The sequence below is a fragment of the Mus musculus genome, chromosome 2, assembly GCF_000001635.26.
Source record: "Mus musculus strain C57BL/6J chromosome 2, GRCm38.p6 C57BL/6J".
Lineage (NCBI taxonomy): Eukaryota > Metazoa > Chordata > Mammalia > Rodentia > Muridae > Mus > Mus musculus.
In genome coordinates this window covers 156,757,495-156,781,837 of record NC_000068.7, presented here as the reverse complement: position 1 = coordinate 156,781,837, position 24,343 = coordinate 156,757,495, and the positions used below count along the sequence as shown (strand labels likewise).

Here is a 24,343-nt window from a genome sequence, read left to right as displayed (position 1 = left end):
GCACCCAAACTGGGGGCCTCTGAAGCTTCAGTACTGCACATCTGGGAGACGCCCCAGTGCTTCCCCTGGACAATGGCATGGTGCATCAGGGCAGTCACTGGGACGGGAGGAGAGTAAGACAGGGTGGGACACTGTCTGCCCCCCTCCCTGCCCCTCATCACAGACACATAGACCAGAGATGGTGTTCAGCCTTGTATTAAGAGACTGTCCCTCAGGCAGCTTCCCTTCCCTCAATGCATTCTGGGGGTGCTGAGACAACTCCACAAGCCTAAGAGCAGACTGTCATCCTCTGAAGGGACATGGTGAATGGGTGTGTACCTTTGTGGGGATGCTGGGAATTAGTGTCCGACACCAGAACACGGGTGCTTCCTTCCTCAGGCCAGCCCGGGAATGGGAGGGCATGGCTGAGTGCTATCTTCAGTGGCTTTACCTTGGTGCTTGCTGGCCCCACCCTCGGCTCACCTCCCCACTGTGGTCCCTCCTTGTAGGGTCAGAGATCCCTTCTAGTTAGTGCCTGGGCCCATTGTAGAGCACCTGCCTCACCCTGTGGGTCTTACGGTTCAGTTCCGGCCCTGGGAGCTGGGACCCTAATTCGTCACGGGGAGGGTAGAGTGTATGTGTTGGGGAGGTAGGTGACTGGGATGGGGTCTAGGCACTGGGGCAGCTAAGAACAGCTTAGTCGTCCTTGTCCTTGGCGCCGTGTTTGAGGATGCGAGTGAACTCCACGTAGTTGAAGTTGCCCTTCTTATCAATGGGTGCCTCGCGGTACATCTCGTCCACCTCCTCATCCGTGAATCGGTCGCCCATGGTGGTGAGCAGCTCCCTCAGGTGGTCCTCGTGGATGAAGCCTGAGGCACGGCACGACTGGGTTAATGACTGCAGGCTCTGGCCACGCCCACCCACCCTCCCAGCCCTTGGAAACCTCACAGTGGGCGGGGCTAGAAGATCCTCAGGGCTCCCGAGGGAAGAGTTTACAGAAGTTTACAGAGCGTCTGTGGAGACTGTGACACTATGAGGGGGGAAATTATCTGTGACAGAAGCTGGGGTAGAAATGGCAAGATGTGGTTTGATCTCTGGAAGGTTTAAGCAGTGTGTCCTGGGCACTGGGAAGTTGGGGACAGTGATGTCTGGCCCAGCCCCTTTCCTTATAGCCCAGTTCCCCCTACCTAGCCCAGGTCTCCCGTGTACACTGACCTGAGGCCTCCTCATCAAAGCAGGCAAAGGCATTGCGGATCACATCCTCGGGGTCTGTGCCGTTCAGCTTCTCCCCAAACATTGTGAGGAACATGGTGAAGTTGATGGGCCCTGGCGCCTCGTTCATCATGCCCTCCAGATACTCGTCTGTGGGGTTCTTCCCTGTGGTGGGTGGACATTGCGGTTGCTGTCCCCAACTTGGGTGACTCCTTCCCAGTGACGTTTGTAGACTGGGAAGCAGGTGCCAGGCAGCCAATTTCCTGCTTTCTGGGCATCCAGCTCCTATCCCCGCCTGCTTTTGAGGTATGAGGGCATGCCACAAGTTCCTGGCTCCTCCACCATTATGGTGTAAGATCAGCTGCCCCATGTGCCGGGTCACCTGGCGTACCCCCTACCTCCCTTGTGCCAACAGCAGCCTTATTCTTTTCTCACAGGCCAGGAACTGCCGCACAGAGAGGTAGGGCAGCTTATCCAAGGTCACACAGCAAGGGAGGAGCAGGGGTCAGTAGCTAAACTTAGGTAGTCTAACTTAGGGTACCAGATTCCAGAAACGTTTCAGAAGTGCCTACATCAGTGAGCTTTGGTGACATAGAGGCTTGGATTTAAGTCCTGGTCCTGTGGCTCAGCTTCCCATGTTTTTAGAGGAACAGTTACCGTGACAGTAAGCCACTGTTCTAATGGTCTCACTGCAGTCATTGGCACAGCCCTGGGATGCTGCAGTCTGCTAGGTTCAGATCCCATCTATGCTCAGGGCTGCTGTGCCTCCTCGGGCAGATTGTTTGTTCTTTCTGAGTCTTTGCCTGCCACCCCCAAGAGGGGGCTGCATGGAGAATTAGGGTGATGGCTGTAGAGATTACTACTATCTTATCTTATCTTATCTTACTATCTATCTATTTCTTCTATCATGCAGTACATCATGACCACAGTTTCCTCTCCCCCCCACTCCTCCCAGTTCCCTCCTCCAACCTCCCCTCTATGAACCCACCATACACAGGCAAGTGTTTTTCTGGCTACCTAGTTAGACTCAGCCAGTCTAAATACAAGGTGTGGCCTGACCAACGGGGGGGTGGGGGGGAGCTTATGACTGTGTGTCTTTTGAGCCTCAGACCCCTTGCTTTGTTTTTATAAGATGCCCAGAGGAGTTCTTAGCCCATGAGGACCAGCCCTTTGTCCCCTGACACAGTCTTTCTCTTCCGGGATGCTGAGAGGGTCCAGATTGGAGTGCTGGGCTTTCTTCTGGGGAGAGAGAGGCCCCAAGAAAGCCTGGCCAGTAGCTGGAGGGATAGCACCCCCTTTTCTAATCTGTGCTGCTGGCCTCCCACCAGACCTGTGGTCACAGGCAGTCCAGTAGGCATGGAACGATGCCAGGGACTGACAGGGATGGCCAAGCCCAATGGTGTGGCAGCAGTACTAGACTGATCTTATCTGTCATCCCGCCCTGATCCTCTGGCCTCAGGGAAGGCTATGCCAGGAACTGCTGCTGAGGGTGGCTGGCTCTGGCCGGCACATGGGGAGAGGTGCACTCTGGAGGCCTCAGAGTACCCGTCTGAACATTGGCAACTTGGACTTGATCCGTAAGACCCTAACCTTGGAGGTGTCATTGGGGGTATAGAGGAGTGAGTGCTCTGGCCTCCCTTCTAAGCCTCAGTTTTCCCATCCGTACAAACTCAAAATGCTGGCACATTTCTTTAAGATTTACCACACAATCCAATGCACAGATCTGACTTTCCCCGGGAAGTCAGGCTGTCTAGGTTCAAATCCTGAGCTGGTCCTTCTCCTTGCCTCAGTCTTCCTCTCTGTTAAGTGGGCAGACCCGGAGCAGTATAACCTGCCGTGGAGCACTAAGACTCTCATTTCACAGGAAGTGCCCTGTCAGTGCTGAGCACTTCCCTCCCTGAGCACCCGTCCCACTCACCCAGAGAGGCCAGCATGTCGTGCAGGTCCTCCTTATCAATGAAGCCATCTCGGTTCTGATCAATCATGTTGAAGGCCTCCTTAAACTCCTGGATCTGGGACTGGTCAAACATGGCGAAGACATTGGACGTAGCCCTCTGGGGCCTCTTCTTGGTGGTCTTGGCCTTGGCTCTCTTGCTCGACATCTTGCCTTTGGGTGTTGGGGGTTTCCCTACAGGGAGGGGCGGGGGATGATGATGGACAGGGATCATCCCTGCCTTCCCCTGAGGTCTAAAGTTAGGTCTCAGCTTGCTCTTCAGGGCATCCCACAGGTTTGGGCCCCCAGCCACCCAGTTCTTTCTGAGCACAGCCTGTGGGCTGTGATCCTGAGTGCTTCATCTATCTGTCTTCCTCTGGGAAGGGGGGCAACAGAGTAGCCTGCCACAGGAATCAGTTAATTTAGTATCTAGAGAGGCCCTGGAGTGGTGCTGAGCCTAGAAACAATTCATTTTGCTTTGAGTGGGTAAAATAGGATTGGCTTGGTGCCAACCATTAAAGTGCTTTGTCTACTTTATTTCTTCATAGCAATGTGCCCATCTCAATGGCGGGAAGATAGGGCTCTCCTAGGAGGGGTCGGACCCCCCAGCTCTGTACTCTGATAATACCCTCCCCCATCCCTCCCCATCCCTCTCACTCTATGCCCCTGCACCCCTCCCCCATCCCTCTCACTCTATGTCCCTGCACCCCTCCCCCATCCCTCCCCATCCCTCTCACTCCATGCCCCTTCACCCCTCCCCCATCCCTCCCCATCCCTCTCACTCCATGCCCCTTCACCCCTCCCCCATCCCTCCCCACCCCTCTCACTCCATGCCCCTGCACCCCCTATCTCCCCCATCTTCTGCACAGTCTGTGGAACACAGCTGCTCTCCTCAGGGAGCCTGACTGGTCCCTTGTGGTTTCATCCTGTGCCCTCTGTCACTTCCTGTACATCGAAGCTCCCTCAAGTTGAAACTACAGTCCATTTAGACCTGGTGTTTTGGCTTCGGCCGGTCTCTCCCATCCCATTCAAACTCAGACCTTCAGTCGCCTCCTTAAAACCCCTCTCCACATCCCGAGAGTAAACCTCGATGCCCCAGCCTGGCATGAAAGGACCCAGTGTGCTCTCCCAGCTCCTGACTGATCCACTTTGTCTCCTCCTTGACCTCTAGCATTCCACAGCTGTTCCAGGACTTCCTTCCAGCCCCCCCCTTCTGTAGCTGTCCTCAGGCTGAGCTCTAGAGTCCCAGGGGTGCTGTTCTCCACCCTTATCTTGATAACAAACACTTGCGGACTCCCTCATCCTTCACCACTAGGGCAGCCCACAGCAGCAGGCTAGTAGAGGATTCTTCAGTGAAAGGTTTATGAGCTCCACTGTACAGATGGGAAAACTGAGGCCAGGGAAAGAATTCAACCTGATCCCATCATAACTTGTGGGGAAATACATCTCAAAACTTCTGTCTGCTTCCCCTCAGCTAGTCCAGGCCCCAGCACGTCTTCTTCTCTGCCCTGTGCTCTGTAGACCTTGGCCCAGGGCCTATGTCCTTCCTCCTCTATCCCTGCCTCTAATACCCTCTGGGCTGGGGTCATGGTCAGCTCCAGCAAGTCCCAGGGCCACATCTACCTGCAGTCTTGAGACTCTAGCTGTATAAAACCCAGTGAGCCCCACAGCATGCACCAGGCTTTGGGGTTCCTTTGTGTAGTGCTGGGTGGGAATTGGTAAGAACCGGGGGCAGAAATGTTGTCCCTGGAAGCTGTCCCCCATCTCCTGTGGCCCAGGCTGAGATGGCCATCAGCTAGCTTTCTTCCTTTTCCTTTCTTTCTTTCTTTCTTTCTTTCTTTCTTTCTTTCTTTCTTTCTTTCTTTCTTTTCTTTCTTCCTTCCTTCCTTCCTTCCTTCCTTCCTTCCTTCCTTCCTTTCTTTCTTTCTTTCTTTCTTTCTTTCTTTCTTTCCTGTCTGTCTGTCTGTCTGTCTGTTTTGTTTTGTTTTTCTTGTTTTTTCGAGACAGGGTTTCTCTGTATAGCCCTGGCTGTCCTGGAGCTCACTTTGTAGACCAGGCTGGCCTCGAACTCAGAAATCCACCTGCCTCTGCCTCCTGAGTGCTGGGATTAAAGGCGTGCGCCACCATACCCGGCTCTGTTTTGGTTTTTTGAGTCAGGGTTTCTCTGTGTAGCCCTGGTTGTCCTGGAACTCACTCTGTAGACCAGGCTAGCCTCGAACTCAGAAATCCACCTGCCTCTGCCTCCCAAGTGCTGGGATTAAAGGCGTGCACCATCACTGCCCGGTTTGGCCATCAGCTTTCTTAGCCCATCCTGTCTGCAGACCTCTAGGGCAGGCCCAGCTAGGCTCCCCTAGTGTATCCCTGCCCTCTCTACATCCCTGAGAGGCATCCCCCCCACACACACACACACAAAGGGAAGTGAATACCTGTGAGAGGGTTGGGAGCCAGGACACCACGCTAGGCTGGGGCCAGTGGGTGGCAGGTTTGGCTCTTGAAGGGCCAGGCACTTTCTAGACTTGGTTGAGTGACTTAAATTAGGAATAAGCTGTGTCCTTAACTCTGAAGCCATATGCTCCCCTCTCTGGGGTCCTAGACACCAAGGATCAGACAGCTGGAACTTGGCGCGGTCATGGCTAGACCATCCCTCCCTCCTCATTACTAGTCTCCATAGCTGGCTGTGCCAGATACCCTGCTTTCCAACCGGCTCATCAAGCAACCAGGGCGGCTGGAGGGTTGTGAAGAAGCCAAGACCCCCTCATCCCACCGTTCTCTAGTGCACACAGCACTGGAGATAAGGAAGGCATGAGGTGGTTACCATCCCTCCTGGGGTAGGGTTTGCAAAACTGGGTGTGAGCGCTGTGCTTCCGTAGGGCTCAATTTCCTCTGCCACACACAGTTTCTTGGGTCAGGGATGCCCTCAACCCCCTCACTGGCATCTCTACAGGCAGGTAGCCTGGAGTTTCCAGGCTTGGTGTGTTAGGCTCTTTAGCAAAAGGACACTCTGGATCCTTGTTTCCTTGCCCAAAGACCAGTTTTCCGGGGCGCAGAACCACCAGTTGCTCAGTCCCAGGCCAGGGTCCCCTTTAGGACCCAAGCAAGGCAGTAGCCCCAGCCCACACCACTAAGCATGCCACAGCCCTCAGAAGGCCGGGTGAGGTTCAGCCTGACCACCTACTGTAGCTGCCCGGGTGCTGAGTGGGCTCCCACCTGCTGCAGAGAAGAAAAGTCCTCGGCGCTGTTGCGGTGCTTCGAGAGTTGGCTGGCAGCAGCTCCGACCGATGCTCGATGCTCGGAGCTCTGGGGGCGGAGCCGGGGCTGGAGGGTCCGCAGGCCGCCCGGCCTTACAAGGCAGAAGAATGCGCGGGGGTGGGGTGGGGGCGGGGCTGAGGCAGCCAGCCCGGCCTTATTAGGCCTCTGCTTGCAGGCTGAGAAGCTGGGGTGCCCCTGGAATAGCCCCCCTCGACGCAGCCTTTCTCTGGGTCGGCCCAGGCTGGGGCATGGAAGCAGATTGAGGTGTCAAGACTGGCAAGAAGGGCGGAGCCTTCAGCGTTTCCCAGCTCTCCGACCCCCTCTTGTCCCAGAGGCCCCTGCTGTGTCTGGTGGAAGGCTGGCTTTCACCCGGCCAAGTATGGTCCTTTTTTTTCAGGGAGACTCAATCCTCACAACAGCGGCCATCACTCTTTCCCTAGGGCTTTCTGGCATTCAGTTACTTTGTAAATAGCTGCCTGGCTCCGCAATGGGGCAGGCAACTGATCCATCTGCCTAGGGAGCCCTGGGAGCCTGAAACCGCCTACATCCCGGGACAGTTCTGAGCTCGGCTGAAAAGGAGTTAAGGGTGATGCTGGGAAATGGAGCCAGATTGAGAGGAGATGGAGCCAGATGCGGTGGTTCATGCCAGTAATCTCGGCATTTGAGAAGCTGAGGCAGCAGGATTGCCAACATCGAGTATAGTGTAGGTTCCAGGTCAGTCTGAGCTATGGAGCAAGGTTGTCTAAATAAATAGAAGGTAACAGTTTTTATCTGTCCTGGCAACATTAGAGGTAACAGTTGAAACACTTCCGGAACTAGAATTTGGGGAGTAGTTTAGCTTAGCGTAGAGGTCAGAAGTCACAAAGGAAAAGTAATGGATGTCAGTGCAGGAGATTTAGAGAGCGTATGGCACGCTCAAGGACAGGAGAGCAGACAGTAAGTGGGGGAGATGCTGGTTGGGCTTATGGGGCAGTGGGAAACTGGGCGACAAGGGGAGGGGTTCTGGAAACACTTCAGTGCTTCAGCCAATAGGACTTGAAAACGGACCAGACTGGAATGAGAAGAAAGTTGGCTCCAAGAATTCAATTCTTTTAAAAATTCTATTTATTCGTGATGAGAGTTGGTGTGGAAGTCAGTGGACTGTTGCAGGCCTGCCTGGCCACATACGAACAGCAAGTGCCATTACCAAGGAGCCTCTCTCACGCCCCAGCTCAGGATTTCAGTGGGGCAGCTGGAGAGAGTGCTGCCATTTTCTTAGTTGGGCAGCGTGGGCGTAGGCGGAGCAGATTTGGGAGAGATCCATTTTGTCTTGGATTTATTCATTTTTGGAAACTTTCTTTTGAGATAATTTCAAGCATACTAAGGTTCTAAGACTCGTATAGAAAACTGACTTCCTTGAGAGTCTCCAGTTGACCTTTGGCTCCTCACTCTTCCCTGTGGGAATATGCACATTGCCCAACACTTGATAGTGAATAAGATTTTAGTATATCCTAAAAGGAGGACTCTTTTACATATTGATAGTATATTATCAAAATCATAAGATTTAACATTGATTTAGGCTTTTAATTTATGACCTATATTCCAATTGTGCCAGATGTCTCAGTAATATCCTGTATGGAAATTTGTTCTGGTCCAGGTTGTGTGTGATGGGTGAGGTGCAGGTGCCATGGGCATCATTCTATGGAGCTTGAAGATGATGTCATGTAGCTGGAGGGTGATGTCATGGAGCTGGAGAATGTTGCCATGGAGCTGGAAGATGTTGTCATGGAGCTGGTTGTGGTGGATTGAATATGCTTGCTCAGGGAGTAGCACTATTAGGAGGTGTGGTCTTGTTGGAGTAGGTGTGGCCTTGTTAGAGGAAGTGTGTCACTGTGGGGGTGGGTTTTGAGACCCTCATCCTAGCTGCCTGGAAGCCAGTCTTCTGTCTGCCTTTGGATGAAGTTGTAGAACTCTCAATTCTTCCAGCACCATGGCTGCTTCCTGTCATGATGATAAAGGACTGAACCTCAGAACCAGTAAGCCAGGGCCAATGAAATGTTATCCTTTAGCAGAGCAGTAGTGGCACACGCCTTTAATCCCAGCACTCGGGAGGCAGAGGCAGGTAAATTTCTTTTTTTTTCTTTCTTTATTTTTATTTTTATTTTTATTTTTGCAGGTGGATTTCTGAGTTCGAGGCCAGCCTGGTCTACAAAGTGAGTTCCAGGACAGCCGGGGCTACACAGAGAAACCCTATCTTGAAAAACAAAAAAACAAAACAAAAAAATAAATGTTATCCTTTTTAACAGTTGCTGGTCATAGTGTCTTTTTACAGAAATGGAAACTCAAAGACACTGGTCCTCTCTATCTTTATAAGAGCTCTGCTGATAGAACTTGTCACCAGGCCTTTGGCATAAACCCCATTACCCACTGACTCGTCTCACCAGTTGTATAACTTTCCAAGTTTTTTGTTTTAAGTTTATTTACTTTTGCGTGTGTGTATATGTGTGTGTAATGCATATTATAATGATACACACATATACACATATATACATATATTTTTTGAGATGGTCTCATGTAACACAGGCTAATCTCAGACACTGTGCCCTGAGGATGCCCTTGGACTTTTGATCTTGCACTTCTGCATCCCAAGTGCTAAGAATCAACCTATGGCCTCCTACTTGCTAGGCAAACACTCTTACCCAGTGAGCTGCATCTTTAACTTCTTTTACAGATAGATAGACAGACAGACAGACAGACAGACAGACAGACTTGGAATTGGTCCCAGGGACCTACAAAGGTCCTTAAAGCAAGTGTTGAGCTGAATATGATGGCATATGTTTTCTAATCCCAGCACTTGGGAGGTAGAGGGAGGAATTCAAGGCCAGCCTGGTCTACATAGTGACCTCTAGGCTAGCAAGGCCTCCAGAATGAGGTCCTGTCTGACAAAAAGACAAGGGCTGTCCCATGGAATACCCGTATGTCCATTTCCTTACCCTTTAAGGCTGAATATGCCATATTTGCTTACCCACCTCTGGATGGACGTTTAGGTAGTCTTCCTGTTTTGGTTACTGTGCTCAAGCTGGGGGCATAGCTCAGTGATAAAGCGCCTACCTACTTAGCGTGCATGAGGCCTCGCATTGCAAAAGGAAAAGGAAATGAATGAAAGATGCTGCCTTTAAATTTTGTTTAAATTTATTTTACGTGCATGGGTATTTCATCTGCATGTCTGTGTATGGACTGCCTGGTGCCAGAGAGGCTAGTGAATCCACCAGGACTGGAGTTCCAGATGGTTGTGAGCTGTCCTGTGCGTGCCCTGTGGGATTGCAAGGTCTCAGGCAGCTAAAGGTGGACTTGACTTTGATATGAGGCTGAGGATACTCTCTAATTTCTAACCATACTACCTCTGTGTTTGAGTGCTAGGACGACAGGCACGTGCCACCAGTCCTGGTTTCATGATGTGTTTGGGACTGAACCCAGAGCCTTGGGCATGCTAGGCAGGTGCTGTGCCAACCGAACTTCATCTCCCAATGCTGCTTTTTGTTGATTTATTTGCTTATTTGTTTGTTTTTGAGAGAGGGCTTCAACTATGTAGTCCACAGCTGGCCTCAAACTTACAGAGATCTGCCTGCCTCTGCCTCTCGAGTGCTGGGCGAGACATGCTTCACCACACCTGGCTAGTTGCTTTGCTTTAGATACAGGGTCTCCTATGTAGCTGGAGCTGGCTTTGAACTTACAAGCTTTCTGAGTACTTAAGTGACAGGCATGGACCACTATGCCTGGCAATAATGCTACTTAAAACATGGCTGCTCAAATAATCTCAAGTCCCACTTTCAGTTAGTTTGAGTACATGCCCGGAAGTGGAATTGCTGGGTCATAGTGTAAGTTTTTTAATTAAATAGTTTTTCCTTTTACTGAAAATGGACTTTTTGCCCTTGTATAATAATATATCCTGAGTATGGTTTCTCCTCCCTCTACCCGCCCCAATTCCTCCTCCTCCTCCTCTTCCCTCCCATGTGGGTCCCTTCCCTTTCTGTTTCTCCTTAGAAAACAAACAGGCATGGACATGAGGGAGAGGAGAGGAGGGGGAGGGGCTGGGAGGAGAGCAGCGGTGGGGTGGGGCGGGGGAACGATGCTCTGGATATAATATGTGAGAGAAGAATAAATAAAAAATTACCCTTTCTTAGAAATGGGTACAAAACACCCATAGAAGGAGTTACAGAGACAAAATTTGGAGCTGTGACGAAAGGATGGACCATCTAGTGACTGCCATATGCAGGGATCCATCCCATAATCAGCTTCCAAATGCTGACACCATTGCATACACTAGCAAGATTTCGCTGAAAGGACCCAGTTATAGCTCTCTCTTGTGAGACTATGCCGGGGCCTAGCAAACACAGAAGTGGATGATCACAGTCAGCTATTGGATGTGTCACACGGCCCCTAATGGAGGAGCTAGAGAAATTACCCAAGGAGTTATAGAGAACTGCAACCCTATAGGTGGAACAACAATATGAACTAACCAGTACCCGGGAGCTCTTGTCTTTAGCTGCATATGTATCAAAAGATGGCCTAGTCGGCCATCACTGCAAAGAGAGGCCCATTGGACTTGCAAACTTTATATGCCCCAGTACAGGGGAACGCCAGGGCCAAAAAGGGGGAGTGGGTGGGTAGGGGATTGGGGGGGTGGGTGGATATGGGGGACCTTTGGGATAGCATTGAAAATGTAAATGAGGAAAATACCTTAAAAAAAATAACAAGTACTCTTCTGAGTGATAATAAAATATAACAAAAGAAAACATAATAATAATAATAATAATACCGAACACCCTGGAGTTGGACAAGACATACAGAAGGAACAGGGCCCAAGAGAAGGCCCAAGAGTCAGAGATCCGCTCATTCCTGCACTCAGGAATTCCATGAAACCTCTCGACTGGAAGCTAGATAGCCGGCAGAGGACCTGGTGCAGACCTGTGCTTGCTGCCTCCCTCTGAGTTCATATGAGCTTTGAGCATGCTGATCTGCAGGGCCTTGTGTCCTCCACACCCTCTGGCCTTTCTGCTCTTGAAGTCTCTTTTCCACAGGGTTCCCAGGGCCCTGAGGGGAGGGATTTGAGGGAGACCTCCTGTTTGGGGCTGAGTGTTTCAAGGCGTGTTCCACTCTGCCTAATGCCTGGCTGTGGGTCTCTGTGTCTGTTCCCATGTGCTGCAGGAGGAAGCTTCCCGGATGCTGGCTGACCAAGGCACCGGTGGATCCATGAGTATAGCAGAATCACCAGGAGTCATTTTCTTGCTACATGGTTTTTGGGTTTTTGTTTTTGTTTTTGTTTTTGTTTTTTTGTCTTAGTGTTTTTTGTTGTTATTGTTTCCCAGAACAGTGGTAGTTGGTGTCTCTCTAGATCCCTTGCCTATCTAGTCTCATGTTTTGGGCCACCGAAGCAGTGAGAGCTATAGGTTCCATCTAAATGGATTGGGCCTTAAGTCAAGTCAGATATTGGTTGGTGTACTGGCTAGTTTTGTGTCAACTTGACACAGGCTGGAGTTATCACAGAGAAAGGAGCTTCAGTTGGGGAAATGCCTCCACGAGATCCAACTGTAAGGCATTTTCTCAATTAGTGATCAAGGGGGAAAGGCCCCTTGTGGGTGGGACCATCTCTGGGCTGGTAGAATTGGGTTCTATAAGAGAGCAGGCTGAGCAAGCCAGGGGAAGCAAGCCAGTAAAGAACATCTCTCCATGGCCTCTGCATCCGCTCCTGCTTCCTGACCTGCTTGAGTTCCAGTCCTGACTTCCTTGGTGATGAACAGCAGTATGGAAGTGTAAGCTGAATAAACCCTTTCCTCCCCAACGCTTCGTGGTCATGATGTTTGTGCAGGAATAGAAACCCTGACTAAGACAGTTGGTTACTCTCATCGACTTTGCCCTAGCGTATCTTGCAGGCAGGAAACCATTGTAGTTCACAAGATTTGAGCTTGGCTTGGTGTTTACGTTTCTCCTTTGGCAGCGCGCCAAATACCTTCCTGTACCAAAGACCCTGGGACGTAGGGGTCGAAGGCTTCAGTTTGACTTCTCCTTGTTCAGTGCGCTGTATAGGTGTTGTATTCAGCAATGGAGGCTCTGTCGGCGTGTGGAGAACAACCTATAGTTTTGGCAACAGCCTGATTGGGTTAGGGACTCCCATGAGACCCCTTTGGCCAACAAATCAATTAGATGTACCTGATCCCAGAACTGGAAGCTTCATTCGGTAACGACATATGGGGACTCTGCCTCCCCATTATTTGGCAATTTCATTTTTTAAAAAATCTTTATTTATTTTATGTTGTGAGTACACTGTCACTGTCTTGAGACACATCGGAAGAGGGCATCGGATCCCATTACAGATGATTGTGAGCTACCATGTGGTTGCTGGGATTTGAACTCAGGACCTTTGAAAGAGCAGTCAGTGCTCTTACCCGCTGACCCATCTCTCCAGCCCTGCCAGTTGAATTTTAAGTAGCTTCTGTTCTTTCCACCTCTCAAGAGGGCCTTAATGTCAGCTGTCTCTCCCTGTATCCCTCCCTCGCCCTCCTCTCCCCTTCGCACTTGGTCCTCCCATCCCAGTCCCCTCATGCGGCCATAACTACCTGTTCTATTTTCCTTTGTAATTAGATCTATCTGAACTCCCTAGTCCCTTACTCTACACCTCACTTCTGGGTTCTACAGATTGGAGCTTGATTATCATTGAATTAACAGCTTAATATCCACATCTCTGTAGCCTGCACAATACTTCTTATACAGATATTGGGACTTTTCTTCAGGACAACCAATTCTTCAACTTTCTTTTTTCTTTCTTTAAAAGATTTATTTATTTGTTTGTTTATGTATGTATGTATGTATGTATGTATGTATGTATGTATGTATGTATATGAGTACACCATTGCTCTCTTCAGACACACCAGAAGAGGGCATCAGATCTTGTTACAGATGGTTGTGAAGCCACCATGTGATTGCTGGGAATTGAACTCAGGACCTTCAGAAGAGCAGTTGGTGCTCTTAACCACTGAGCCATCTCTCCAGCCAATTCTTTGATTTTTTTTTTTTAGCTTTTTTTTTTTTTTTTTTTTTTTTTTTTTTAAGACAGGGTTTCTCTGTGCAGTCCTGGCTGTCCCGGAACTCACTTTGTAGACCAGGCTGGCCTCAAACTCAGAAATCCGCCTGCTTTTGCCTCCCAAGTGCTGGGATTAAAGGCATGTACCACCACCGCCCGGCCTTTCCTTGCCTTTCTTGACAGCACATGAGATGCTGGGATTTAGCTCCTTAAACCTGTGTGACTGCCCACGTGCCACTGATCAGTTGTGAATATTAGGTCCTGCATTATCTTCTCATCTTTCCAACCATGTTACAAATCAGGGGTTCCTTAAAACATTTCCTTAGATTATTAATTTGCTAGAGTGTCTCACAGAATTTAGGGAACACACCCAAACACTTTGCACCATTCTGTGCATGATATTGTGTGTGTGTGTGGTTCATGTGCCATGGTGTGTGTGCGTAGGTCAGAGGGAGGACAACTTTCTTTCATCCCCTTGGTTTTGGGGCTTGATTTCAGGTCATCTGGCTTGTGCTGAAAGCCCCTTTACCTATTGAGTAATCTTATGTGTGTGTGTGTGTGCATGTGTATGAGAGTGTGTTTGTGTGTATATATGGTTGTGCGCAAGTGTGTGCACACAGGTACCACCACACATATGCAGAGATCAGAGAGCATGATTCTTAGAAATTGTTTCTCTCTTTCTGAGGATCAAGCTCAGGACAGTAAAATTTGTATGTCAAATGCACCCTCCCACCCCTGCTGACATATCCTGCCGGCCAGCACCACCACGGCAGGATGTTGTGCCTCTCAGTGCATCTGGTCAGAAATGCCAAATAGATGCTGCACATACATGCACATGCGTGTGCACACTTGCACACATGGCTGCCTAGTTAAGGCAATGCCTGCCTGGTGTTGTGGTGTTCAGGGAAAGATACGGGCTGTAGATTTAGATATATAGCTGCTTCTAGTCAAAAGGCAGCCGAGGGAACCTATTCTCTGCTGGCACATTAGAGAAAACTGGTGTTGGCTGGAACCGATCCAGAGAGGCTGAAGCCAGGGGGCAGGGTTCTGTGTGGCAGTGTCCCTGTTCTGCTAGAGCAGGTCCTGCTGGAAGCTTTGCACCTTACCTGGCACTCAAGACATTCCCAGCCCAGCATGCCTGAACAGCAGCGTGGGCCTTTGTCTCTGCTGCCTGAGCCCTTCACAGCCTCTGGAGCCTCCTACTTGTCCTTCAAAGCCCGGAATGAAAGTTGCCATCTCTGTAAATACCTGCCTCTTCTCCCCATGTTGGTTATTTAGGAAGTAGCTCTTTGGGGTGGGGACTTGAACCCAGGGCCTTTTGCATACTAGGCAAAATGTTCTCCTGTTGAAAGTATATTCTCTGCCTCATTTTCATTTTTTGAGACAGGTCTCACTGTGTTGCCTGGACTGGCTTCAAACTCCTGAACCCAAGCGGTTCATCTTCCCCAGCTCCCAAGTGGCTGGAGCTGTGCCTAGTATCTCTTACCCACATCCTGGCAGCTCTGGAGACGACACCCCTCGACTAGCACATGCTAGACAAGTGCTTTACCACTGAGCCCTTCAGTGCTTGGGGCTCTGCTCCATGCTAGGTGCTGAGTCACTGGGGAGAGACTGACTCTCTCCCTCCAGAGCCCCCATCTCCTCGGTAGAGGCAGGAAGGCACATCTAATGACACGCAAGTCATCATACCAGTGGTGGCAATGGAAAGCAAGTCTTAGTGCACACACATGGAGCACAGGTTGGCACCAGCCCAACCTGGACTAAGTGCAGGGGAAGTCTTGCCCCGGGCTTTGCCATCCACCTTGGGGGCAGAGGGAGAAAGAGATGCAGGGTACAGTGGGAGAGCCTTGATGCTCTGTGCAAGGGCCAGGAAGGTACAGGGCAGAATGCAGGGACTCTCATTAGTGATGCAACTGAAAGGAGCCTGTTACCTCCTGTCAGTAACTAGAGAGCATCCTTTCTCCTGTAGGCAGAGGGCAGGCTGCCAAGGGCCCAAGTTCCCTCGCCTGTATAGCGGCAGGTTCAGTGGGGCTGGAGTTACTCGAGATCCATGTACGCTTCCCAGTCCACTGTCCTGGTTGTTGGTCTGTCTTTTACTATTCTTACAGGTGTGGGCTCTGCATGGCCTCCAGTAACAACTGCTTTCCTGTCCTGAGGACCCCCTGCTGCACATGACAGAACCTGGCCCTTGCTCTTTGCTCTTAAGTTATTCAGTGAGAACTCTGCAAAACTCTGAGGACTTATAACCCTGGTGGAGCTTGAGGTTCTAAAAGGAAAATATGGGCTCCCTATTGTCAGATCTGTAACTCTTAGTGGTTCTGAGGACTCTAAGGTGCTTAGCCTGTTCTCCTGGGTCTCCCTGCACACTCCTTTCCATAGCTTCCAGGAAGGACCCTTCTTGGCTGTCTCTGAATCACAGAAGCCCAGACTCCTTCTCAGCTTCTTCAGCAGGCCTGCTGTCAGTCTGAGATGTGTCAACCGCTTTCTGACGGGACAGGCTCAAAGGAGGTGGACTATCATCTAAGTACTATTCTTGTCCAGACTGTTTGCTTTAAATCTAGCCAGGGAGGAGTGGGGTGTGGAAGCACCTGCTTGCCATGCCAACATTCGGGAGGCAGGCTCACATTACAGGTCGAGACTGGGCTACGTAATACATCTCATAAAACAAAACCAAGAAACCTTCTGTAAGCTGCTCGGGCACTTTAAAATGATCACTGTCACAAAGAAGAACACAAGGAAGCCTGGGCACCCGTTGTAGTCTTCAGACTAGAAACTTGGTCTAAAAGTCACGAGTGCCCCTAACCAGATGTAACGGACCAGGGGAAGTCATGGGGAACAAGGCTTGAGCTACTACCTGTAGGATGTTGGGTATTTTAGGCTCCAAATGTCTGGATAAAGGAGTGTTGCCTGGAACATTTGTTTTTTTGAGGGTGTTGTGGCCAGGCAGAAACCGTCCTTGTTCTTAGGAGGTGCAGGATAGATTTGGGAAGCGTCCCTTTAGCATGGCACTAGGCTATCTAGGTGTAGAGACCCACGTTCCACACAAGACGCCCATCCTTTTGGCTTGTAATTCCAAGAACCTTCCCAGGCCAGATCAAGACTCTCCCATGCCAAGTTCCTCTCCTTCCAAGTCCCTGAGGCCCATGAGGGTAGTTAGGCCTCTATCTGACCTCCATTCCTCATGTCTGGCTTGCCCTCGCCAGCATTCACTTATACCTTTGAATGGCCGGTTAAGTGCTAGATGCAGAAACAATCTTAATCTGACAAAACAGGAAGCCACTTGCCCTTCAAGTGGGTGAAGGACAGCACTGTTACACAGGCCCGGGATGGCTGCTGCTGCTCAGCCTCCCTGACAGAGGCATGCTGGGATCCAAGCACAGGGCTCTATTTACAGCTGGGATTTCATAAGGGGTCCAGCTGGGGCCAAACTCCTGAAAAGCTGGGTCCCTGGGCCTGGGGTCACCCGTATCCTGACTGGGATGAGCCAGGGGAGGCATACATATGTGGTTCCAGGGCCTGGCCCAAGACCTTTTAAATACAACGTTCTGACTCCACTGGGTGGCATCTTCCTTGCTTCCTGGCTGTCATTCAGTAGCAGGCCTCTTCCACCTGGGTTGGACTCTCTGCAGCTCCTCCCCTTCTTCCACAGACTTACGGCCCTGTCACTGAGACTAATCCACACCACACTGGCTTCCCCCATGCAGCTCTCTCACAGCAGGTCATATTCCCTAAGGCACTGGATCCCTAGGCTGGTGAGGGGGCAGTTGCTGGGGGTCATGGGGCCCTGCCTGCCATGTACAGAGGCCAGGCCTTTGAATGAACGATCTGCTCTCTTTCTTCTGAGATGGTCCCTATGAAGTATGCTGTTCTGATGCCTGGTGGACTGAATGCCACATAGATGCTTCCTCGATTTACTGCCCAGGCTCACAGACCAGGGAGCCTTCCGGGAGGTGGGGTCTAGCTGGGTTTCCTGGGATCGTCTGCTGCCATCCTCCTTACCCAGTCCAGCCCACCACAGTGCAATAACACCATGAGGCCTCGTTACACGTTACCTCATTTATTCTCACAACATGCCTGTGAGGTAGGGAGGGGCAGGGACTGTCCCCATTTTACAGAGGAGGAAGTTGAGGCACACAGAGGTCAAGTGACTTGCCCAAGGTCACAGAGGGGGCGGCCAAGCTGGAACAGGCCCCCAGAGCAGGCCTTTGCTTCACCTGGGGGAAAACCCTGCAGCATGCGCCAGACAAGAGAATGTCCCCAATGCCCTCAAATCATATGCACAGTATAGAACAGCCCGATACGCCAAACTGCTGGGTCCGGCCCCCTCCAGGCGGCCTGACCCAGCCCTGCCCTCCCGTCCTGCTCTGCGGGCCCAGGCCTTTGCAGCTCAGGGCTCAGAACACCTTGGGGATGGGAGTGGGGGACAGGAGAGGATTGGGATGAAAAATCACAACAGAATGAAAAACTCAAGAGGCTGGGCTGACGGGCTAGGGGGACAACCAAAAACGGGACTGCTTACACACAAGGTATATTTTTACACACACTTGTACACACACCTAGATATAGTACATGTAAAAATATATGCTATTCACACACCCGCCTCCTGCAGGGACCCCGAGAGCCGGCGGCGCTGGTGGGCTTTGGGTGAGCAGATGGGCGTTAATTAAATATACACTCTAAGGTCTATGTGCATATGTACACAAACGTACAGAAGCCGCCACCTGCCCCTGGGGGACTGGATAAAGGTGCGGCCAAGGACAGCCAACCCCCTGGAAGCCACTTGGGAGTCCTACATTTTCTTTTGCTGAAGAGGAGGCTGGAGCATGGTAGCCGTGGTTTCCCCACGTGCCCCAAGGACCAGTACTTTCCTATCTGCTCAGAGGCCAGGCCAGTCCAGCCCGACACTGCCTAGGCTGGCGTGTGGCAGCGGAGGGAGGGCGGACCAGCTGTGTGTGAGCACTTAGTGGGGAGGTTGGGGTGGGTGGGTGCTGCCCTTCTCTCTGTCCTCTGGGTCCTCAGCCCCAAAGGGTGTGAACCAGAAAGCCACAATGGTGACCCCTGTGAGTTCTGCAGGAAAACAGAAAAGCTGTGGGCTGTAGGGGAGGGAGGGACATGGCAGGGGCCCAAGGTTGCCTTGGACTGTTGTCGTCGTCTTGTAAACAAGCTAGTTCTCGGCAGACAGAGCAAGTAAAAAGACCGCAATCTGGAGGCTGGGCCGCGGCTGCCCAAGTCGTCATCTGGTCCGCCATGGCAGCCCAAGGGGAAAAGGTTCTAGAGTGTGGTTTTTAATTTTTTTTAATTTTTTTTTTTTTGAGTCAAGTCTTCATAACCTAAAGCTCGGAGGGACCCAGAAAAGCCACATTGTGAGCCCTTGTGTGTGTCAATTGGAAAGTTGGCTCAGGGTCTCTAGAGATAATAACCATACTGAAGGGTGAGAAACGCTGTTCCATTTGCATTGAGTTTTTAATGATTTCAAATTGAGTGCTTTCTCCTTCACGGCCTTAGAGCCTGGTCTGGGCCTCGGGGACATAAATCTCGATGCTGTCCGCACTCTCTGTGGCCGAGTTCTGCCGCACAGACGCTGCTCGCTTGGCGGCCAGGAGTCTCTTTCTGGCCTCCTGACGCTGCTTGTCCCCCGCGTCTGAGGCCTTGTCGCGGCTCACTGCCGCCTTGGATTTGGCTGGCTTCTTCGGGACTGGAGGGGGTGGCTTCTTCTCTTCCTTTATTGAGACAGTGAGGAGGGAACAGAAATAAACTAAAGGTGCCACGTTTTGTGCGGCACTGCCCCTTCCTTACGCAGGCAGCTGGCACCGCCCCACCCCGAGTCTCCACAACAGACTGGCACAAGCAACACACACTAGAATCGGAAAGCCACAGAAGCAATGAGAGTGGGGGTAGCAAAGGACGTAGGAGCAGAAAGCAAGCTCAGGCTCAGAACGTTCTAGAAGTCGATGGACAACCCCAGCTGTCCCCACCCTTGCCTGAGTCTCCCAGCCAGAGCAGTGACTTCAACTGATGGCTTCTATCTCGTATTTCACATGCTGTCTTTGCAGGAGAACTCACCAGGGCCACAGTCCGACACGGCAGGCCCCTGGGCTCCGCTGCTCTACAGGAGGCCACCCACCCAAGCCTCACAGAAGCACAGGTGCCACAGGGAGGCGGAACTGGGGCCAGACCCCAGTGCCCCTGACAGCAAGGCCCCAGAAGAAGGGCCATTCTGCGTCTTCCACCAGCACTGGTGACCCTTTCACTAGACATGCAGAGCACAAGGTCATGCTTTAGGGATAGCCTCCACTACACAGCGAGCAGCATGCTGGACAGGTGCCAGGCATGGACCCCGCAAGGTGATGGACGTGAGCCCCAGCTCAAAGACGGCACAGGGAGAAGGAGCCAAGCAGCACTGACCGATGTGGGCAGCGTTATTGCCGACCAGGAATTTGTCCCTGGACTTCCCCTCCGCACTGCTCCATGCTCACCTTCCTCTTCTCGGGGGTCTCCACCAGCTGCCAGCTGTTGGCCTTGAGGTGGTAGAGCTCATCGAACTTCATGCTGATGTCCTCAATGGACAGCTGCAGCAGGTCCCAGAACCCTGCCAGGTCCTGGGCTGTCGGACGGGGGTTGGCATCAGGGTTCTGTGGGGCAGATGGGGGTCAGTGGGGCAGCAGGGCAGGAGGCCGGCCTCTCTCCTTCACTGCACACATGGGCCTCTGGCTCTGAGCAGGGCCTTGCTTCCTTTCTGTGGCCAGGATCTGTGAGTGAAGCCAGCTCTGGCCATGCCAGTGCCTCTGACCGGGCCCAGTTTTATCATGAGTAGGCCTTGCAATGCAGGTGACTGTGGCCGTTGTTAGGTTTGCTATCACAGGATGGTGGCAAGGAGTCCTTGGTCCTCGTGTAGGGAAGAGGCCCACTCTTTACCAATGTTTTTTAGTGAGGTAGGGAGAAGGCAAACTACACCCTGCCAGGCCAGCTGGGATCCCAGACCCTGCTGTCTCCCTCTCAAGGCCTGGAGACTCTCTTTCCACTGGGCTCACCCTTGGGAACTCATGCTCCCAATTTGTTGGAGAGGACTCTTCTCCCAGGACATTCTGTCTAAGACTTGGCGACTGGCCCAGGGGCAGGTAGACTCTAGAGTGGGCAAGGGAGAAGACAGCCATCTGGCACAGTAGTGGTGTTTCCTTAGGTCTTACTGTAGGAGCCTCTTGGATATAGACTGGACTAAATATATGAGTAAGCCAGGACCAACTGACATAATAATCATATATTTTATACCAGGTTCAATGATCTGCAAGACTGCCCCAGCCCTTCCTGTATGGAGAATGGTGTGCAATGCCACCATCTTTACAGTGCCATGAGGGGGCAGCACCTCCTCTGTGTAGATGTCAGAAGCTACAAGGGGCTCCCTGAGCTCAGGTGAGCGGCCAAGGACTGGCTGGGCCCCTGTGGAGGAGGAAGAGTCACTCACCAAGTTCTGCTCACAGAGGCCGCGGAACTGCTGGAATTTCTGGGACATCAGGAGCTGGGCGCTGCCCACAGCACTGAGAACTTTCCCTAAGACTGAGAGAGAGAGGCAGAGGAAGAGGCTCAGCACACGTACGTGGTGGTGCTGGACAGATGCCAGCATGGACCTGGTCAGGGTGGGACTGGGTTCATAGACGTGTGTGTGTGTGTGTGTGTGTGTGTGTGTGTGTGTGTATGTGTGTGTTACTAAAACGTGGGCTGTGCTGAGGTGGAGGGGAATTGGAGGTCAGGTATACATGTCTCTCTATGTGTGTGACACACACACAAGCTAGTGAGTTTATTTGCATATTAACCCATTATTAAAGAAGACAAACAGAAGAGGGCAGTGCTGGTCATCCTGGGCTATGTAAGACCTTGTCTTCTAAAAAGTCAGAAGCAAGTGGGGCATGGTGGCTCACACCATTAATTCCAGCATTGGAAGGCAGAGACAGGTGGTTAGTTTATCAGCTGTAGCTGGAATCTTATCCCAATTTCTAAGGAAATGTATGGCAGTAAATTAGAAGCAGGGAAGAAACGTAAATTATCATGGACTCAAGAAGAGACAGAGAGGGACAGTTCAGACTGCCAGTGAGTAAACACTTGTCACATAGATGTCTGATAAGTTCCGTCTCTGGAACCTGTGTAAAGACAAGGAGAGCGGACTCCACCAAGTGTCCTCTGACCTCCATGTCCTCCCCCATCATACACATGAATACTAATAAAAACATTTTAAATACTTTTTAGGAAGCAAGAGATAGATAGAAGAGAAAGAAGCTAGCCTGTGGGAGTTGGGGGGGGGGTGCACAGCAACACTGTTAAAACAAATGAATGAATCAGAAGTTAAAAATCTCCCAGCAAAGGAACCTCGCTGGATCTGTGTGGGGTGAAAGTTCCTCAGAGAAGAGCCCACTAACTCACCCTGTGGGGTTCTCAGTTTAAGGAGCAGACGGTACGGGTCCTGATTTTTCATGCTGCTTGGGAGATTAAATAGCTAGGATTTACTTCTAGAGCCTGGCTGCTGGACTCACCCTGCCAAGGTCAGGAGACCTCCTTAACATGTGACTATTTAATACAATGTAAACAAAACCGCACAGCAAAGTATCCAAACCAACCTCGTACCCATGAAGCGCCTGGTCCCGGACTGAGAGTAGACAGACTTGTTTGAAAGTCACAGCAGAAATCAGCAAAAAGCAACACAATGAGTCAGGAAGTGAGCACTGATGCTAGACAATCAAGCTTGAAGCCAGCTGTGCGGTAACTCATACCTGTAAGGCCAGCCTGGGCTTCTGTATAAGACACTCAGTAAAACAAGGCCAAAACCCTGTGGCTTGATGGAAAGTCACTAGGCAGTGACAGATGTTGTAGATCCCAAATGAAGGTGGCAAACTTGAGTTTTCCAAACTGGAACAAGTGTTCTATTTGCCTTTTATTTCAGATAGAAAAGGATGGTGGCTGGAGCACCAGGTGAATGGTGTGGGGACTGTCAACTGTGTTGTTACATGCTGACATGGCTGCCCATGTTACCCCGCAGTGGCCTTCAACCCCCCCCCCCCCCCCCACACACACACACCACTTCTCACTGACCTGGGACAAAGTTTGGCTTTCATAAAGACCTTACAAGAGCTCACCAAGGAATAATGGATCTTACTGAGATGCACAAAGAGGAATCAACATAGGAGCTGTGCCCAAACACACAAACATTTACCAGAAAACCCAAGTCAAGGGGTCTGGGATGTTGTCAGGGGTGGGTGGAGCGCCTGTCTAGCACACAGGGAGGAAGAACACCAAGGGCAAAGTAACTGGGTAGGGTGGCAGTGCTGGAAATCCCAGCACTTGGGAGCTGGAAGATCATGAGTTCAAAGACATCCTTGGTTACATGAGACCCTGTCTCAAAGCAAACAAACCCACAGTAAAACAAGAAGCCACCATGTGGGTGCTAGGAAGTGACCAGGTCCTGTGGTAGAACAGTCAGTGCTCTCAACAACCAAGCACCTCGCTAGTCCGTAGCTGTGATGCTACTTGGGAGACTGAGGTTTCTTTTGGGGATGATTAGAATCCTGCATATCACATAGCGATGGCAATGTTGTGAATCCATAAGCCAAGGCTCCACGGACTTTGTATCATAAAGGGTGAGCTTTGTAGTGTCTAGTATCTCAGGGTTGCAAATACGGCCCAGTGGTGCTGTGAGCTAACAAGCGTAAGATCCTGGGTTCAATTATCAGACGCCTCTGTTAGGTCATGTTATAAATAACAGAGTAGAAAACTAGAAGAAAAAAAACAAAAACAAAAGTCAACCAAAACCTGCTTACCAGCAGTGCAGACAAAGGTGCACACCGCTGAGCAGCCAGGGCAGTGAGCACTGCTGGGTCTGAATAACTATGGCTTTTATATGTGGCCCAGGCTGCTCTTAAGCCCCTTTAGCCTCTACCTCCAAAATCTAGGACTACGGGTGTGCATCACGACCTTCCTCAGGGGCCAGCGAGGTGCTTGGAGAGACATCTGCTCCCCAAGCCTGACGGCCTGAGCTTCATCCCCAGCACCAACTCTGGCAAATCATACCCATGGCACACATGGCCCACACAGACCTTAAAATGAGGAAAGAAAACCCAAGTGAAGAGTAGTGTATAGCGCTAGGGAGGCTGGGTTCAAGGCTAGCCTTAGTGACACAGTAAAATCCTGTGTCAGAAAACAATTGAGACAAAACCCCACACATGTGCTTCTAATACAAACTTCACAATCAGGCCAAATGAAGTGACACGCACATTCCTTAGGGATGCATGTCACAGATATGTAGTAGAAATACTAAGAGCAACAGTGCAAACTCTAACAGCGCGGCCTGCTGTGGCAGAAAGCAGTCTAAAGCTGGACTTCAAACTGATCAGGGGGAAGGAACTCAAGAACACATATGGTAATGGGACTACACTTCCGTAAATCAACCCAGGCACAGTGTGTGCGGATTAAAGGGACAATCAGATCAGGGGAGGACTATAAGACATTACACAGACACAAAGATATTTGTGTGTGTATACACACACATGCATAGCAACACTGAAAACAAAATGCAATACTCCAGCAACACCAAATACACAGCCTGACAAAAACAGCCACCCAGGAGGCACCACCAGGAGTGTTAGGGATCTATAGGATTCCAGCTTCAAGATTCAGCAAAGGTGGGCCCAGGGCAGATGTGCAATCCAAGCTAAGGGAGAGGCTGAGACAGGAGGATCGCAAGCTCAAGATCTGCCTGGGCTCAGACCTGGTCTCCAGACTTAAAAGGCCAGTGGCACATGCCTTTCTTTAATCCTAGCATCTGAGACAGGCGGGAGGATCTCTGTTGAGTCTCTGACTCAAAAACTAAGGACGTAAGGGTAAACCCCATGGCAGTTTCTCTTCACTTACATTCACAAGGCCTG

The 24,343-nt window shown here is 51.0% G+C and overlaps 2 protein-coding genes across 32 annotated transcripts in view; both read right to left on the bottom strand.

Annotated features, from left to right (window-relative positions):
- Positions 1-180: 180 nt before the first annotated feature.
- Myl9 (myosin, light polypeptide 9, regulatory) lies at positions 181-6,430 on the bottom strand. Of its 2 annotated transcripts, none has more exons than NM_172118.1 (4): positions 6,332-6,374; positions 3,110-3,319; positions 1,195-1,356; positions 181-848 (listed from the first exon to the last, which is right to left on the bottom strand). In NM_172118.1, exons 2-4 carry the CDS (start codon positions 3,291-3,293, stop codon positions 676-678), a joined length of 519 nt encoding a protein of 172 aa, NP_742116.1. In that variant the 5' UTR covers positions 3,294-3,319; positions 6,332-6,374; the 3' UTR covers positions 181-675. The 2 variants fall into 2 exon arrangements, with proteins under 2 accessions (NP_742116.1, XP_006500516.1); XM_006500453.4 differs by having other exon boundaries at positions 201-848; positions 6,300-6,430.
- Positions 6,431-17,474: 11,044 nt separating this feature from the next.
- Dlgap4 (DLG associated protein 4) overlaps positions 17,475-24,343 on the bottom strand; it is a 150,731-nt gene continuing 143,862 nt past the window's right edge. For 26 of the 30 annotated variants that reach the window (XR_003952547.1, XR_001782346.1, XM_006499340.4 and 23 more), the window contains 3 exons: positions 20,896-20,987; positions 19,910-20,065; positions 17,475-19,153 (listed from right to left, as the gene is read on the bottom strand). Coding sequence is in view for 26 of the 30 variants with exons in the window: in XM_006499340.4 (XP_006499403.1) it covers positions 18,935-19,153; positions 19,910-20,065; positions 20,896-20,987 (467 nt within the window). In the remaining 4 variants the exon portion in view is untranslated. Of the gene's footprint in view, positions 19,154-19,838; positions 20,066-20,895; positions 20,988-24,343 lie in introns of all 30 variants that reach the window. The other 4 variants (XR_003952548.1, XR_003952549.1, XM_017317840.2 and 1 more) reach the window with 1 other exon arrangement.

Coding starts and splice junctions, on each gene's coding strand:
- Myl9 (XM_006500453.4), bottom strand. CDS start 3,293: ATGTCGAGCAAGAGAGCCAAGGCCAAGACCACCAAGAAGAGGCCCCAG. Junction 1,357..3,109: donor CGACATGCTGGCCTCTCTGG/GTGAGTGGGACG, acceptor CACCCACCACAG/GGAAGAACCCCACAGACGAG. Junction 849..1,194: donor CTTTGATGAGGAGGCCTCAG/GTCAGTGTACAC, acceptor GCCGTGCCTCAG/GCTTCATCCACGAGGACCAC.